At 35.1% G+C, this 16,987-nt stretch overlaps 1 protein-coding gene across 3 annotated transcripts in view; it reads right to left on the bottom strand.

Moving 5' to 3' along the window:
• The window catches only part of LOC131038888 (uncharacterized), a 31,359-nt gene extending 23,597 nt beyond the window's left edge, over positions 1 to 7,762 (bottom strand). For all 3 annotated transcript variants that reach the window (XM_057971448.2, XM_057971449.2, XM_057971450.2), the window contains exons 1-3: positions 7,301 to 7,762; positions 7,050 to 7,125; positions 3,764 to 3,861 (exon numbers count right to left, since the gene is read on the bottom strand). In XM_057971448.2, the coding sequence (XP_057827431.1) occupies positions 3,764 to 3,861; positions 7,050 to 7,125; positions 7,301 to 7,615 (489 nt within the window). In that variant the 5' untranslated portion in view covers positions 7,616 to 7,762. The remainder of the gene's footprint in view (positions 1 to 3,763; positions 3,862 to 7,049; positions 7,126 to 7,300) is intronic.
• Between the last annotated feature and the right edge of the window lie 9,225 nt (positions 7,763 to 16,987).

The raw sequence follows: 16,987 nt of genomic DNA, 5'->3' as shown, positions 1-16,987 counted from the left end.
AAAGTTGTCCTTTTATCTTTTTCTTTTGGGAAATATTTTTGGACTTATTTGCATGCATCACAATTATGATCAAGGGAGAGTAAATTTTAAATTTTAAACCTTTCAAGTCCATAGTCTGTACAAAATAAGGTTATAATTGTTTACTGAGTTACTAGTCTTTATGTACAGAACTAAACCTTGGGCTAATTGCAACTACTACTGCAACAAATTCATAAAAATGTAACCAATATGACCATAGGAACACACAGGCATATTTTGCGCTTGGGCACCTCATCACGATTGTGATGCAAACTAGATCAGGGAATCTAATGAAAAATTGCCCAATCTAGCAGCCCACCAATCACAATACGTGTGATACAAAAGCAGCAATGTCCATACAGTAAGTTTATTAAATTCTTGTGGCTCAATACAGACTCGTTACCAAATTACACAGTGCAACAGAAGTGATAGACACTTCCTGTAACCAGCCCTATTATCTAACACAGTGGCTACCACTCAAACCCCTCGTTCTTTTTTGTTTCATTTATTTGTTCTTCTAGCAGCCCAGACCAACCAACACTCTCTCTCCCCAAAATAAACCAGAATAAATAATGATATCCAAAGCATAGCAGTCAATTCAGCCCAGAAAGCATTTTTTATTTCTGTAGTAGAGAACCTTTATGTGTCAACACACGGCCCAGCAAGCTCTTGGTATTCCTTGTAGATTTTGTGACCAGCATGCAAAACATCCATACATAGTCCCAGAAATAGAAAAGTTCATCCTAACTTAAAGGGCAAGGCAAGAAGGATAAACCACACAGAAGAAAAGCAAACAAACAAAAGGCCCAACAACTAGAAACAGTTTATGAAATGAAAAATCAGACGCTACAGCAGGAGACAAATGATCTCAAAGGTCACGTAAGGTAGTAAATAAGTCACCCAAAATAGCACAAGCTTCCAAGCTATCACCAGGTGGGGAGTTCAGAAAAAAATCAGAAAATAAATACAGCAAGTCAACTCTATTTCTGAAAGCAATAAAAAACAGCCAATTTGATTCATTTTGACACTGAAAAGGATGGAAATACCAACATCTCCTTTTAATGGAAAGGTAGCAAGTAGTGAAGTTCAAATGGAGAGTAAAACGTTGAATATTTTACATGAATTCACAACCTTCCAAGTAGGCAACCATATTGCATAAAGCAATGTCCAACTCGACATCCAATCAGCCCATAATACAACTCAGCACTCGATATCTTTATAATTCCTGTCACATCCTGGAGAAATCAGAACTTGTAATCAAAGTAATACACTCAAATACACATGCTATCTTCCTGTAGCACACTACACCATCCCTGTCACCTTTTCTGTAACAGTTTAAAATACCAGAGACTACCATGCAGTAGCTAGGTTACGGTCTGTAATGACAGAATAATGATTCTAAATATTGCCACTAATAATCATAAACAAATATAACCCTGAATCCTTCATATAGCACTCCAAAAGAAAGCAACTTGACAAGAACCCCAAAAGGCAAACACATAAAACTGAAGCAGAAAACTGAAAACATAGACCACAACTGATTTTGATCATGCAGGATTGGTCATGAACACAGATGCCCTACATCAGAGTGTGCCAAACCTTTGAGAGTTAGTCCATCATGTCCACACCGTATTGCTAGTCAAAGATGTTTACTAGAAGGTAGCAGAAAGTAATAATTCACATTCCTGCAATAGAATTCCTTGCATCCCTACTAAAATTAGGATTTGCAGGATTAACTTAATAATAACATATGCATACTGGCATGTAACCAAAAGTTATTATTTACATTTTAGCGCATATCCATGGATTAGTATTACAAAAGATACAAGAGATAACAAACGCAAAATATACAGGAAAATACATCCCAGACTTTTCAGTATGGAAAGATACAAAGTACCATTAACCTCAAATACTCTATAAACATAAAATAGGAGAATCTATAACCATGCCAAATTCTTAGACAGATGGCTATGACATGTACAAAATGATGAAATATAAAATATAATTTTAATATATAATACATGACTTAAAGTAAAGTATTTATGGGAGGGAAAAAAATAGACTCTTGCCTGTAAAATCCTTTACAAAAATTGTATAACTAACTTACTAGACCTGAATATATAAACAACACATCTCACTGAAATACTGTAGTTTATTGACAACATAAAACGGGATCACACAAATGAAAAAACACATGTGATGACCTGCAAACAACCAGCCAAAATTGATTGACTGTGTACTGTATACAGCTGTGACAGACCACCAAACACTTGCCAAAAATGAAAAATAAAGAAAGAGAATATCTTCAGCACAATTGCAGCCTTCTGGATGAGATTGCTGAAGGGAGCCAAAGGGCTTTTGTCCTCCAGTTTCAAGGTTCAAGCGATTTCATCCTCAAATCAGCTACAAAACACTAATGCAGAATTGTAACAGCAAAAAGGGAGATACTTCTGACATTTAAACACCTCATTTTATGGCACAGAGGAGAGCCCAAATCCTACCATACCCATAATCTGACTGCAATCCCCGAATAACAAATGCTATTAAAGTCAAAATGCAACCATAATCCAGTCCCCCTCTCTGATACATATCTGCCCTCTTTGAAAATTTGATTTCAAACTCCCATAATGCACTATACCAGAAAATGCCATTAAATATAATTTATTTGTTATTTCTAATTTTCTCAAACTGTACCCCACTTTAAAGAGACTTTTTCCTTCAGCCCATTGGGAAAATTTAAGGAATGGGCTTATGAGACAGCAGGATGAATTAATGGAAAGGGGACATTACATTGCCTTTGGTCTTAGTTCGCACTATTAGATATACAGTTGATATTACTCAGGATTCATACATTTTGAGCATTTTGATAAACTCCAATACAAAGGATATCAAAGGTATGTAAGTCTTTTTGTTACTTATAAAAAACCCTAAATCGTACTGAAAAATTTCCAAGATAGTAAATATCATGTGGCAACATCAAATTTAGGTGTTATGGTGTAGGTTATAACTGATATGCTAGATATCAACATTTCCATTCCATTATTTTTGTTGTTTGAACTGACAACCCTCGTATCGTAATTCAACCTTCCAACAATGTAAATTATATCCCATTACTTTTTTTATTTGAACTGCAAAACCTTGGATCATATGTTGACCTTACAATAATGTAAATTACATATCATTCAGAGTATTTGAAGAATAGATTTAAACTCTAGTGCCTGAACTTCCAGTTAAATGTTTTCCAATAAGCTAAAACCACAGGTTTGGATCTCGCATGACTGGAATCATTCAAATACTGATACTAACAATTCTGCTAACCAATACATAAGCAGAAAGGTTATAAACATGAAGAAAATGCAGGGATCAACACTCCAGACAAGCTGGTTAAATTGCCTACAGGCTTATGGTTGAGTAGTGGATAGCAGGAATTTACTATTATGAGACCTAGGTTCCAATCTCATGAACCAGTTTTCCGCAAAACAGAAGATGAATTCTCGTTACTATGTACTTGCTAGGATAAACACTGATTACCAAGAATGCTTTTGTAATCAAAAGTTTCTTCAGCAGAATAAGAAGGTTCCATATTGGGTTAAGCTAATTATGGATTTCTGAAATAAAGAAAGTGGGTTTGGTATTGTGGTGAAGGGGACGATGCGCTAGGTGCATGATACACTACTTGCATACTGTGGTTTCCTTTCTATAATAGACAAAAAAAAATTAGATAGTAATACAGAAGCAACGTCACCTTTATTGTTCCATCTGTAGCTGTCACAGAATGGTGGATCGGGGATCTTCCAACCTTCCACCCTGCATTTCTAAGATCCTCTCGAAACTTGAGAGGTACTTATCCAATAGTGGCAACAAACTGAATATCAGTTTCTTGTCAAAAATCCAAACATACCTGTATCTACTCAAGAACAAAGCTTTATTAAAATCATTCCATAAGAAAGAATCTGTACAGTTGTTGCATTTCAACATTTAACAAACATGTATAAAATTATAAATATGACCACAATATTAGAAAACAAGGTTAAAATAACAGCTTGGCCATCGCACGTACAGGAATTACTACAAACGAATGGAATGTGGATATGATATGTATATAAAGCATGACGAATATCAAAATCAAAATAAAACATTTTGTAAGTCAAGACATCCACAAATTCCAAATTGTCACAAATATTCATATTGAGCAATCAAATTAAAACTAAGCTGCGAAGAGAATCCTGTAACTATCTTTGTCAATCTAATTTTAGACACTAGAATACTGTCCACAGGTTGTGGTATGATAGGTACACTCCTAAGAGTGTCCTGGACTAAAGTATGGTGTAACAAATATGAAGTACATTCAAATGATCTCAACCTAAGCAGGGGGCTTTAAACTCTTTTCCAGCTAACCCTTGGTTTGACGAAGGAGTGTCCTGGACTAAAGTATGGTGTAACAAATATGAAGTACATTCAAATGATCTCAACCTAAGCAGGGGGCTTTAAACTCTTTTCCAGCTAACCCTTGGTTTGACGAAGAATGCAAGGCAGCAAGAAGATGCTTCAAAGATAATGAATCAAACAAGGAAAGCAAAATAAATTATGAGACTTTGATAAAACGGAAAACAGAAAACTATGTGATAGCTAGAAGGAAAGAGTTAGTTTCTTTGGGTAAGCACAACCCCAAAGGTTTCTGGAGGGAGCTTCAGCAAGAGAGAAAACAAAAAAAGAACATCACAGATGCACACTAGTTAGATTATGCAAAGCTCCTTTATGAGTGGGCACATGATAAATACAAACCCCACACAATTAATGATTCAAAAGAACTCTTCTCCGTCGAAGATGTCAAGCAAGGTATAAGAAATTTGCCAAGTGGTAAAACTCAAGAGATTGACAGGTTGCAAGCTGAATTTTAAAATGGGGAATAGAACTCCTTGCTCCTCACATCAAGAAGTTTTTTAACAAAGTCACTCAAAGCGGCTTTCTGACTGAGTGGACAACAAATGTTGTGATTCCTTTGCACAAAAGTGGAAAGGTTAATAATCCTTCTAACTATCATGATCAACCTGCTTCTTGGAAAGATTTTTGGGAGTTTGATAGAGCTTAGAACCAGCAGTTGTGCAGAAAGAAAAGGTAACAGAGTGAAAGGACAAGCAGGTTTAGACCAAAGCACTCCACCATTGACCATTGCATCACTCTTAGACACTTCATTGAGAAAGTTTGGGACTCACAAGGGCAAGAAGCCTTTTGTTGCTTCGTTGATTTCAAGAAAGCCTTTGACACAGTTACTAGGGACAAACTTTGGGGTAGATTGGAGGAACTTGGAATCCCCGACGAACTTAGAGCTGCAGTTCATAAACTCTATAATCAAGTTAGAGCTAAAATCATAACAAAGGAAGGGATGTCTGAATGCTTATGTATGGACATTGGGGTTAAACAGGGGTTTCCTCCCTCCCCCACCTTGTTTGGCCTATCGATAAACTTGAAGTGTGGCTAAACAAGAATACTGGGAAGAAATTCAGCTTGCAGGTTATGTTGTGAAGCTACTTTTATATGCAGATGATCTTATTCTAATTGCAAAAACTGTGAACGGTTTGAAGGAACATTTGAAGGCACTTGAAATTTTTTGTCAAGGGGTTCAAATGCAAGTAAATACCAGCAAGACTAATGTCATGATCTTCTCTTTGAAAAGAAAGAAACAGAAAATTAGCTTCATGTTTGATGGTTGTCCATTGGAGATAGTGGAAGAATACAAGTACTTGAGAATTGATTTCCACCATAAGCTCAGTTGGGAAACTTGTAAGTCAAAAAGGATTCAAGGAGGATGGAAGGCTTCTTATCTCTTGCAAAACAGATGTAGGAAAGTAGAGTTATGGGATTGGAAAACCAAGAAAGCCCTCTTCGAAATGTTGGTTACGCCAATTGTCCTTTATGGTTGTGAGATTTGGTGAAGTAGGATGTCAAACCACAAATGGAGGCATTTAGAAATAATCCAAAAGCATCTAATCATAAGTAGTCTCAAATTCAAATCAACAGTTCCCTATGAGATTCTTTTAGCAGAAGCAGGAATGTTTCCAATGGAGGCCTTGGCAATAGTTTATTTGCTAAATTATCTAAAGAAAGTTAAAAACATGGATAAGCAAAGCTGGCCCAAAACGGTTGTTGAGGAGAAATTAAAACAGAGGAAGAAGACTTGGATGAAGCAAAACAATAAATGGATCAACAAGTGGGACATTGATTTGCAAGAATGTCCCAACAGTAATGATGAGATAAAAAAGTTTGTGTTTAAAAAATTTAGAACTGCCATGTGGACAAAGCAGGTTGGTCAAAAAAAAGCACACTATATCAAAGAGTTCAACCCCTTGAGAGAGCATTATAAATTGAATAATACTACCTAAGGTCAGCAATTACGGGAAAGGGTAGACTTCTAGTTGCACAAATCAGAGCTGCGTCACACCATCTTAGATGTGAGACAGGTAGATGGGCAGTCCCTAGGGAGGAGTGGGATGAAAGACCTTGTCTTTTCTGCAATAAAGGGGTGGTGGAAACTGAATGGCACTTCATGCTTGAGTGTAGTGCATATGAAGATATCCGTACACAATATGAGAACAATTTGAAGGGGAGCAATCTAAACGAGCTGTTTGACGAGGCAAGACTTCATAAAATGGCGGGCTTCTTGATCAAGATCCACAATAGAAGAGTCGACAATGAAAAGAACTTGAAAATTGTTAACAAAGATGCTCTCGGTCCAGAAACTGATGGTCTCGTGGATATCTTTAAAACTCATTCATTCCCTCACAACAAGAGCAATGTATATGGGGCACAGCACAAGGAGAGCAGCCTATATGGGATACATTAGAGCGCAATGGGAGCACCAAATGTGAATTACATCCAGGCCCAACAGAGACTTAACCGACAGAAGTCGCACCATTTCAATAAAAAAGTAACTACATTAAAGGCAGACCGTAACTTCAATCAAAATTTACCAACCCAAAAATAGTAATACAAATACTACTACCCCAAAACTGTGTAGAAGTTAATCTTACATTGACTGTATTCCTCGAGGTTTTGGGCCTTTACTTTGTATAGCAAATCATGAAGCTGCTTTCCTCTGTAAGTTTGCTGCAAGAAAGTTCGCTTATACATTAATTAACTAAACTCAAAGAGAAATTTTACCAGCTAGGACTAAAATGTGATTTCTCCCATATCAAGATAGACAACAATTTTATTTTTGCATGTTTGAGTTAATTAAAGGTCAAGCTATTTACTAAACTGTGGAAAAAGGATAGTTACTTACCTGGCCAAGTTCTTTAGCAATTTGTCGAAGCTCGGCCTCTGACCTTCCCAATAATATCTTGGAGACTTGGGAATTACTGTCTTTCACAAGGGAAGAATTTATTATGTTATCCGTCTCAGGGTTTGAGGTAAGCACTTGCGTTGTGGTGATATTGTTATTCACTGAAAGGCTGAGACATCTGGAAGCAATGGCTGCCGTGGCTCGAACCCGGGACTTTTGAGAAGTAAGAAAGTGAGTATGAGCTTTAGGAATGGAAAAGAAATTTTGGTTGGAATACAGGTCCCGCCATTGCCATAGAGGTGTTGAGCACTTCATCTTAAAAGGATTAAAGATGGTCCTGTTGTCTCTGATTTTTTGTCGTGAGGAGCCGAAGGGTTTTAAAGTGGCTTTAGGGGCTAGTATGTCCTAATTAGTACTAGACAAAAACGTTATGCTGAAGATATCTGTTTTGTCCAGGCATTAAGGTTACCACTTCGACTATAAACAGTAATTTTTTTTTCCCAAATTGAAGTTTTTGTTTAGATAATTTTAATATTATTGATAATTATTATATTTATTTAAGCAACCATTTAGTGGAGGGCAATTTCTTAAAATATTTCAATATGTGTTGAGGGTTTTTAGGAGCTTCTATAAGCAAGGGTTCCATCAATTTTGTAAGTAGTATTTTATCCACCTATCCTAATGTATCATGGTATAAATGTCATCCATCTTTCATAACTTCATTTCATTGTTGTTGATAGATGAATACAATTACAGATACATAAGAAAAAAATAGTAAGACAAGACATAACTCTACATGCATTATAATTTTATGGTTGTTTCTATTATTAACTACTTTTAAAAGTTCAAAAGTCATAAGAAAGGATGGATGCAATAATATGAAGTTTTACAAATTTGGTTCCAACAAGTTAAAAGTAAATTGTATGTACCATTCACACATGCCTAGGCACTCAATAGGTTAAAAGTAAATTGTGTGTACCATTCACACATATCTCTAGGTGAACACTAAATAGGAAAAAGAAAACATTATCATTTTGAGTCCCCATTGGTACAAACAATTTATGTGCAGGAAGAATGCTACTCATTCCCTATTTTCACATATGACAATGTTTGGATATTTATTCCATTGTATTTCATCTTGTTTGAGTTGCTTGTGTGCATCACAATTCAAAGAAAATGGCATATGATGCCTCAATGAGACAAGCATAATCAATTGATCCAAATCAATCTCTTTTAACATGGTGGTTCGTGAATAGAAGCCAAGGATTTATCTCCAGGAAGGAAGAATGCCACTCACTTTCAACTGTCATAACTAAAACTCTATGGACTATATAGAAGACATTAGTGGACCACGATTTTTTTGTAATGTCATTTTGGAAGGACATTGGAGACATGCAAAAAGAGATTTCAAATTACTATTTTTTATGAATACTTTCTATTAAATATATTAATAAAAAGGTATAGCGTTCACACAAAAGTAGGGTAGCAAACAACACACCCACAAAGTATAACAAATGGACCAAATAACAAGGGTCAAGTGCACAAACAAACTTAAGAAGCCAAGGCTATGTTAAGTGAAGGAGGAGGGTCCTAATCATTAGGCTTCCCCCAAACATCATTAGGGGTGGAATTTTCAATCAAATCCTAATGATTCTCACCTAAGAAATGGTATGGGAAGGCCAATATAATCCTCCATGAGTAGTAGAGTCCCTAGGATTATGAGGCAAGGGACCACAAGAATGAGAACCATGATCTTCGTAGTTTCAACTATAGTGGCTATGCTCATGTCGATACCCTCGAGGAGAGGTGGAGTTAGGAGTAACCCGAGCAATAGTGCAAGGGGCATTGCCCCAATGGTCCAACAATTCCTAGAGATGGGCAACTTCAAGTATAACTTTGGTAGCTTACACCTAAATATGTATGAGAACATTAGAGAAAATAATCGTTTTAGCATGCAGAGAATAATGCTTATTAGCAGCATAGTGAGTAAAAAGAGCAGCATTCCTATCTATCAAAATATTGAAAATAATTTCCACCTTAAAAGCATATTATATCTACGTATATTTTAGTAGTAGACAAAGCCAATATCAAAACCATGTGTCAGAAAAAGGGCAGATCTAAAAGGTATGTAAAATCATGCATCCAATTCCATGGTTTCTGAGTCTAGGGGAAAAACCAAAAGAGATGTTTAAGGGATTCAAGTTGATTGTAGAATTGAAAATGGGAATTGGGAATTCCCATGTGAGCAAGGCAAATCCCCGAAGGAAGGCCTTGCTACAACAAACACTAGGCAAAATGAGCCAATTCAAGCTCCAACACCACACACCAAATACCTTGAAAACATTTTTTCCCAAGTCCCTTGAGAGGACTAAGCTACTAGCAAAGCTTGAGTTGATCCACCATATGCAATTGTGGAGACAACCAAGAATAACCTTTAGATGGCATGTAACTTTGAAAGGTGTTTGGATACCACTTATAGTCCTTCCACCAAGGTTTGAGACATTGATTGAACTAACTTTGTAAATCATATAAGGAGAGATAACATAACTAACTAATGCATAAGTGTCTTGATCTTGATTAGTAAGCTTGAATTTAAGTTTTAATTCTAGCTAGGGAATAAAATTATTAGTGGCTTGGTGAATTAAATTTGGTAAAACTCTCTCTCCTGGTCTGAATAACTTCAAGGCATAAATCCAAAGTAAGTGAGCAAGTAGTTTCCCTTAAGATATGAGAATTGAGGACCATCAAATGGATTGTTGATTGTAATGTTGGAAAATAGGGTTCACAAGTTTATGGATTCAAACTAGGAACTAGACCTATTTACATAATGATTACATTTAAGGAGTAGATGAACTCAATTGGCTCAATCACAAATCTAGTTGAAAAGGACTGAGTACAAGGTGAATTCAAGCCTCCTTCAATTAGTTGAAAATTAGTTATGGAAAGATCTAAGGCTAAATGTGTAAAATTGATAGTAATCAGCATGCATAAGCACTTTTAGATTTGATATGCAGACATAAGTATAGATCTGGAATTAGGAAGATGAGAGGAACCTATGTCTGAAATTTGGGCTTGAATTTGTCGAGTCCATAGGTGTGTAAGGAGACATTATCCTCGAAGTGTTGGATTTGAGTACCAGGTATCTTTTTGGGATCAAGATACTACTCAAAATCTTTCCCTAAAGTTTCAAGCCAAAAAATTGTCAGACATAGGTGTGCAAGGCGACCTTGTCCTCCACTTTTCACCTCTACAAAAGTTGGATCTGATTGTCTCTATCTATTCTTCCTAAATCTGCAATTTCGTCTTATGAACCTGCCACCTATACATAGTGAAAGAGAAATTGTATTGTTGATAGGGATTTGCCTAGGTCAAACTCCAAGTTTGGAATTAACTATTGGAAATATTGCATCATTTATAGGATGCATATAATAACTATTTCTAGGTTTGTTAAAGTTTATATAACAACCTATTATATTAGTGGTACAAATGTTGAGTTGTTAAAACTATTGAATATCTGGACAACTGAGAGAGGGGTGAACCAATTGTTAATTAAACTTTTTAATTCTTCCACAAATCCAAAATAACCAACTTATTAATCATTTAAACCAAAGAAGATGTAAACATGAAAACACACACCTACACAATGAACACCAGATATGACGCGGAAAACCCAAGAAGGGAAAAACCATGAAGAATGTTAGTTCTCGATATATAACACCTATTAGGGCGACATTGGTCAAGGTGATTTTTATAAAGGTGGCTCACTGCCAGAATGCTCACTGCCCAGAAAGGCTCATTATTGGATGAAGAAGAAAGAAAATAAAATCCACCATAGTGACACAACTATCACTAACTACAATGTCAGAACTGCCTCTGGTGCCTAACAGCAACCACACACTTCACAAATCAACTTCACACACCTTCACATAACTGCTTATATCAACATCAGTCAAATTTTGTTTTTCAATTCGCCCACATTCCATACGACATTCATTATGATCATCCTTTACTTATACTGTCCTTTGGACTACATAACCTTCCAAGTCTGCCAAACATAATTTGAAATAGGTATGCATTGAACATTCTTATGGTGGAAAGGAATGAGAAGTGGACCACACCACAACACACTTCAACGGGCAAATCAATACACTACACCATCACAAATACTGGAGCCAAAACAAGATTCATACGCTACACAAGTGTCGTAACACAATCTCCAATTCTAGATCAAACCGGACCCAAAAAAGCACTTCCCAACTTATCAAAACAAGAATGGAACCAAGACAAACAAGAATCCAAGCAATAAACAACACACTTAATTACCAGTCAACACTGAACATCATCCAGAGCACAATTTCCGGAGAACCAAACAATCTGGCAAACATATTCTGGATCACCAACTCAGAAAACCAATACCAATGCAATATGTTGACATCAATGACAATCATTAATGACAACCATAACAACACCATCAACATCGCCTTTGTAACAAAAATAACTCAACATAATAAGGAAAATAGTTTGAGGAAATTTCCTCTAAAATAGGATTCATGGCCCTCCTATAAATATGTATGAGATTTATTGAGAAAATAAGAGAGATGAAGCACATACTATCTTGTGGAATATCATTGTAGCTTTTGTATGTCTCTGTCCATATTTCTTACATGGTATCAGAGCAAGCGCTAGTCTCGGAGGAGTAACTTCCCATAAGCCATAGTTATAGCTGATGCAAATTGTGATGAGTTATTATGCACTAACTTGCAAGGAGTTGCCTGTGAAGATTTGTGCATTCTTTGTTGTCTTTTCTTAGTTTTGCACTGCATTCTTTTTGGATTATATTTTGCATTATAGTTATTTGATTCATTTTCAAGAAGAAAAGCTTGAGTCATCAAATCATAGAGAGAATGGTCAAATCAAAAGTATGTAACATCTATGGTTCTTTCTTTCTATGATCTTAAGCGTGAAAGTGGACAATAAAGATGGCAAAGCAAAGAGGTAGAGGGGCTAATAGATTTGGATAAGCCTGAGCTATTATTTGTGTAGCAATGAGCAATATAGTTAGTTTGTGCAAGCACTTAATGAATTAAGAGTGACTTTTATATTTAAGGATAGAAAGCTAGATGCTCGATGGAGAGGAATTAAAAGCATTCAAGGGAACCAAAAGTTTCTTATCGGCATGTTCCTCTTCTATAGAAGTACAACATTGAGGCTATATCAAGTAAGATGCTTGCTTGCTTAATATTCTCCTCCCCTCATCTATATGAGGGTGCGGTGGTGATCAATTTTTTGAAGTTTTAATATTCAAATTTATGATACTCATCTAATTGGTATGTTGGTCACTGCATTAAGTGTGCTTTCTATATCTCACCTAGATGCCAATATAGCTTTGAGGAATCAAAATCTTTACAACCCAAAATTTGTTCAAGATAAACAGGTTGCGCAAGTGTTAAGGAAAATGCAAACCATAGTGGTGGCTATGGATCAAGAAAATTTGGGTAAATGGTTAGAAACAATCAAACCAAAGCATGACAGACAAAAATAAGTTAAAATTATGAAAACTTAATCATTCACACTAATCTATCCTAATCTAACCAACAAAATAACTGAAACAAAACATGAAAAATGTAAACCATTTGTGTGTGCTTCTTCAGTTAAACTTTGTTGCTCTTCCTTTCATCTCCAATTTCAATATGTTTCTCTCATTGTGTAGATGAAAATACAAAGTGAAAGTAAGGACATGATGGGCGAGATATACTAGGAACATGATTGATTGACAAAATGATGATGCTAATTACTAAATGAGTGAACGAAATTCGGCAAAATGAAAATGCATTAAATTGCTAAATGGATAGAATGACAATGCTAAAACTAGATGAATTGATTGATGGAAGAGACCCTAATTTATAGAAAACTCAGGATTCTATGCATGGACAAGATTGAAAAAGATTTTTTGTTAGATGGACGGACTTGATTGAGTGCATGACAAAACTGCCATTCGAGGAAAGATGAAGATGACAAAGAAAAAGTGGAGAAAAAGATAAAAGCATATTTTTGAAGATGCATACCTCATTTTCGAATTTAAAATTAAGATATATGAGATATATCCAAAAAATGGATTTTTGAATCAGCGAGAAAATCAACAAAAAAGCAAATATTGTCTTCATATGAGAGGATAAATAGAGATAATTTACTAAATAAAATTTATTAAATATCTCATTCTAAAAAAAGCAAATAAGGATAAATTAATAAATAAAATTTATTAATTATCCTTATTTTGGAAGAAAATAAATAAATTGAATTTATTAAATTATTAACCGTATTTATGACAAGATTAATTAAATAAAATAAATTTATTTAATTAAATGACAAAAAGGAACAAATAAATAAACTATTAAATTTATTTAATTAACTCTAGAAAAAATGTTAGAAGGAAAAGGGGTTCAATCAATTAACCAATTAATTAAACCCCAAAGGGCAAATTAGTCAAATCGACACCCAGAGACCTCAATTTGGTCAAATTAAGTCAAATTAGGTCAAAATGGGTGAAAATGGGAAGAATTGAGCGAAAATAGGAAAATTAGGTCAAACAAGGCGACGCCACGAGGTAGGGGAAGACATCAAAATGATGTCATAAAATAGGAATTGGGAGAAAATGATGCCAATGAGACAAAAAAATGGGAAGCAGGAAGCGAGAGGACCAAAAAGGAAGCAAAATGACCTAGTCAGAGTAGGTTTTAATTGATTGTTTTCTTTTTGGGGATTTTTTGGATTTTTTTTTTGATGTTTTGAGAAGGTTGGGAATGAGGCTATGATAATGCAACAAGGCTACGAGCCTATGCTACAAGGATGTGACTAAAGGATGATATCATATGTATCATATTTATGCGGAGAAAACCCTTTCAGGAGAAAAACCCCACACTCCAAAAGCAGCTCAATATATTATTCAACAATCAATAACATATTACAATATGCTTGTAGAGAAAGCTCTTCGCAGGAGTGCCACTAATTAGAGACTCAAAGGTAACTCAAGATCCATAAGACTCTTACACACAACCTCTATCTCACACACCTCATATATAGGAGATTCAATACAAGAAACCATCAAATGGTATTACAAAACCATGGGCTAAAACCACCCAATAAACTAGAGTCGACCTTATCTCCATTCTAGATGCTCTATGACGTGTCAAAACACACATCAACATGTGTTCCTCCCTTTTACAACTCATTTATGTGTCCGATGCAATGTATATTTCCTATTTCAGGAGTCCAAACTTCCGGAGGCCATAACTTGTGAATCATCTATTTGATTGACAAACCGTTGGAAGTGCCAGAAAGCTTACGAAGTGCTCTATCGCCTCATAAACTGCTACGCCATTTATGCCCACTTTTCAAGGAATTTTAGAGCTTATAAAGTCCACAAAATTAATTTTAAACCTTCCATCTCACCGTCCAAAAACAAAAACTTTAATATCTTCAAAATGTTATCTGATGCTCTGCAAAAAGGATTAGAAAATCTGTTTGATGGCAACACACACAAGAGCACAAGAAACAAACGTTAGTGTTAGCAACAAAAGATTATCCTAAATAGGCATATCAAGAGAGATATTAAGCATGAAATAGAAAGCATATAAACATAGAATGAAATAGCTAATCAAGATGCTCATAGTTGCTCCTCCCTTGTTCCTCTCCTCTCCAAGTCCCAAATGAGTGTAGCTCTCAGCAGCTTTTTGCACTATGGATGCTTATGGAGGATTGAGATTTAATATTAAGCTTCAAATATGAAATGAAAAGCTAAATACTATGCTATTGATGCTAAAATGATTGATTTTACCAAAAAGACAAGATTTTAGTTATGCTATGCTAAATCCTCTCTAAAAATGTCTATAGCCTAAATGCATATAAGTTTTCAGGATCTGGATTATGAAGGAATGGGCTCTATTTATAGGAAAAATGGAGCAATGGATGGCCAGGATTGAAAGATTTAATCAAGGGTCAAGTTTGAAAGTTGGGGATCCATGTGCACAATTTGCACCAATGAAATGGTGACAAGTGTCAACATAAGATTGGGTTGAGAGAAGAGGTTGGAGGCATTAAATGCCTAAGGAGACCTCATGGTTATCTAGAAGGTAAGGGTCAAGTCTAAATTAGGATTACCCACTGGATTAGGAGTTAATGCAAGGATAAACCTTTGTGCAAATGATTAAGAGATAATCATGGTCAAAGCATTAAAGGCTTGATGAGACCCTTGGGTTGGGTAGAGGTTGAGTCAAAACAAATGTTTTAACCATGTGGGAGGGTTTGAGGTAACCATTAATGGTTATTGGAGACTTTGGGGATTAAGTGGTTGAAGGTTGAAAGCCTTCAATGGTTATCAAAGACTTTGAGCCATTTAGTGGTTGAAGGTTGGAAGCTTTCAAAGGTTATCCAAGACTTTGAGACATTTAGTGGTTGAAGGTTGAAAGCCTTTAATGGTTATCAAAGACTTTTAGGCTTTGAGAAGTGACTCCATTTTGCTTAAGAATGTGACAATAATTAGGGGATGGATTAGGCTAATTAGGAAGGGGTTAGAAGAATCTAGAAGGGGATTAGATTTTGCAAGTGGATTTGGTGGGTGAGGGAAAATAGGATTTTATTAAAATAAAAATTCATTTATTTCAATAAATGTGTGCAAGTTGTATTTGGATAAATATTCAAATAAATATTAATTTATTTAAATGAGAAAAAGGAAGATAAAGCATTAAAATGCTTGAAGACTTTGAGGGGAACCATTAAAGGCTTGAAGACTTTAAGGAAAACCATTAAAGTCTTAAGAAGACTATAGAAGGAAGCCATCAAGTTTGAAGACTTTAAAGCCATCAAGTTTGAATACTTTAAGGGAAACCATTAAAGGCTTCAAGTGGGTGAGGATAAATAGGATTTTAAATAAATAATTTATTTAAAATAGTTGTGCAACTTGCATTTGTAGGAAAATACAAGTGGGTGGAGGATAAAGGTGATTTAAATAAATTATTTATTTAAAATAATTGTGCAACTTGCATTTGTAGGAAAATACAAGTGGGTGGAGGATAAAGGTGATTTAAATAAATGATTTATTTATTTAAATGTGAGAGGTGGGATTTTGGGGGATTTAAATAAATATTAATTTATTTAAATGTGAGAGAAGATTTAATTAAACAAATATGATTTATTTATTTAATTAATGGTATGAATTTGGTTAAGTGAATTAAATCAAATAAATTGAATAATTTATTTAATTAATAGGAGAAGAGGGTTAAGATGAATTAATTAAATATTAATTTAATTAATTATTAATTGATGGTTAAATAATCAAATAAATACTAAGTATTCATTTAATTAAGTGGACAGATTTATGTGACTACATTATCATTTGGCATAACTGATACAGATGAGGTGATGCAGTTGAAGATGGATGGCTTCACCGGTAAAGGATAGAAGTCTATTTGTGATGAAGAGATTGAGATTTTGTGATTAGATGACACGATCAGTTATTTATGTTGTCATTGATGGTAACTAATGTCAAATGATGATTACTGATGTTCCTGATGTTTTGTTTTGTCATCTAAGTGATTTGGTTTATCGGAAGATAGGGTTTACCAGAAGAGAACTGAAGTCTGTGAAATAGAATTTTAACCAGTAAAGCAGAGATGTTTTGGTTGAATCAGA

This window comes from Cryptomeria japonica, chromosome 1, assembly GCF_030272615.1.
Source record: "Cryptomeria japonica chromosome 1, Sugi_1.0, whole genome shotgun sequence".
In the NCBI taxonomy this organism is placed as follows: domain Eukaryota; kingdom Viridiplantae; phylum Streptophyta; class Pinopsida; order Cupressales; family Cupressaceae; genus Cryptomeria; species Cryptomeria japonica.
Note: the sequence above shows the minus strand (reverse complement) of the source record. Positions and strands in the feature narration are given on the sequence as shown.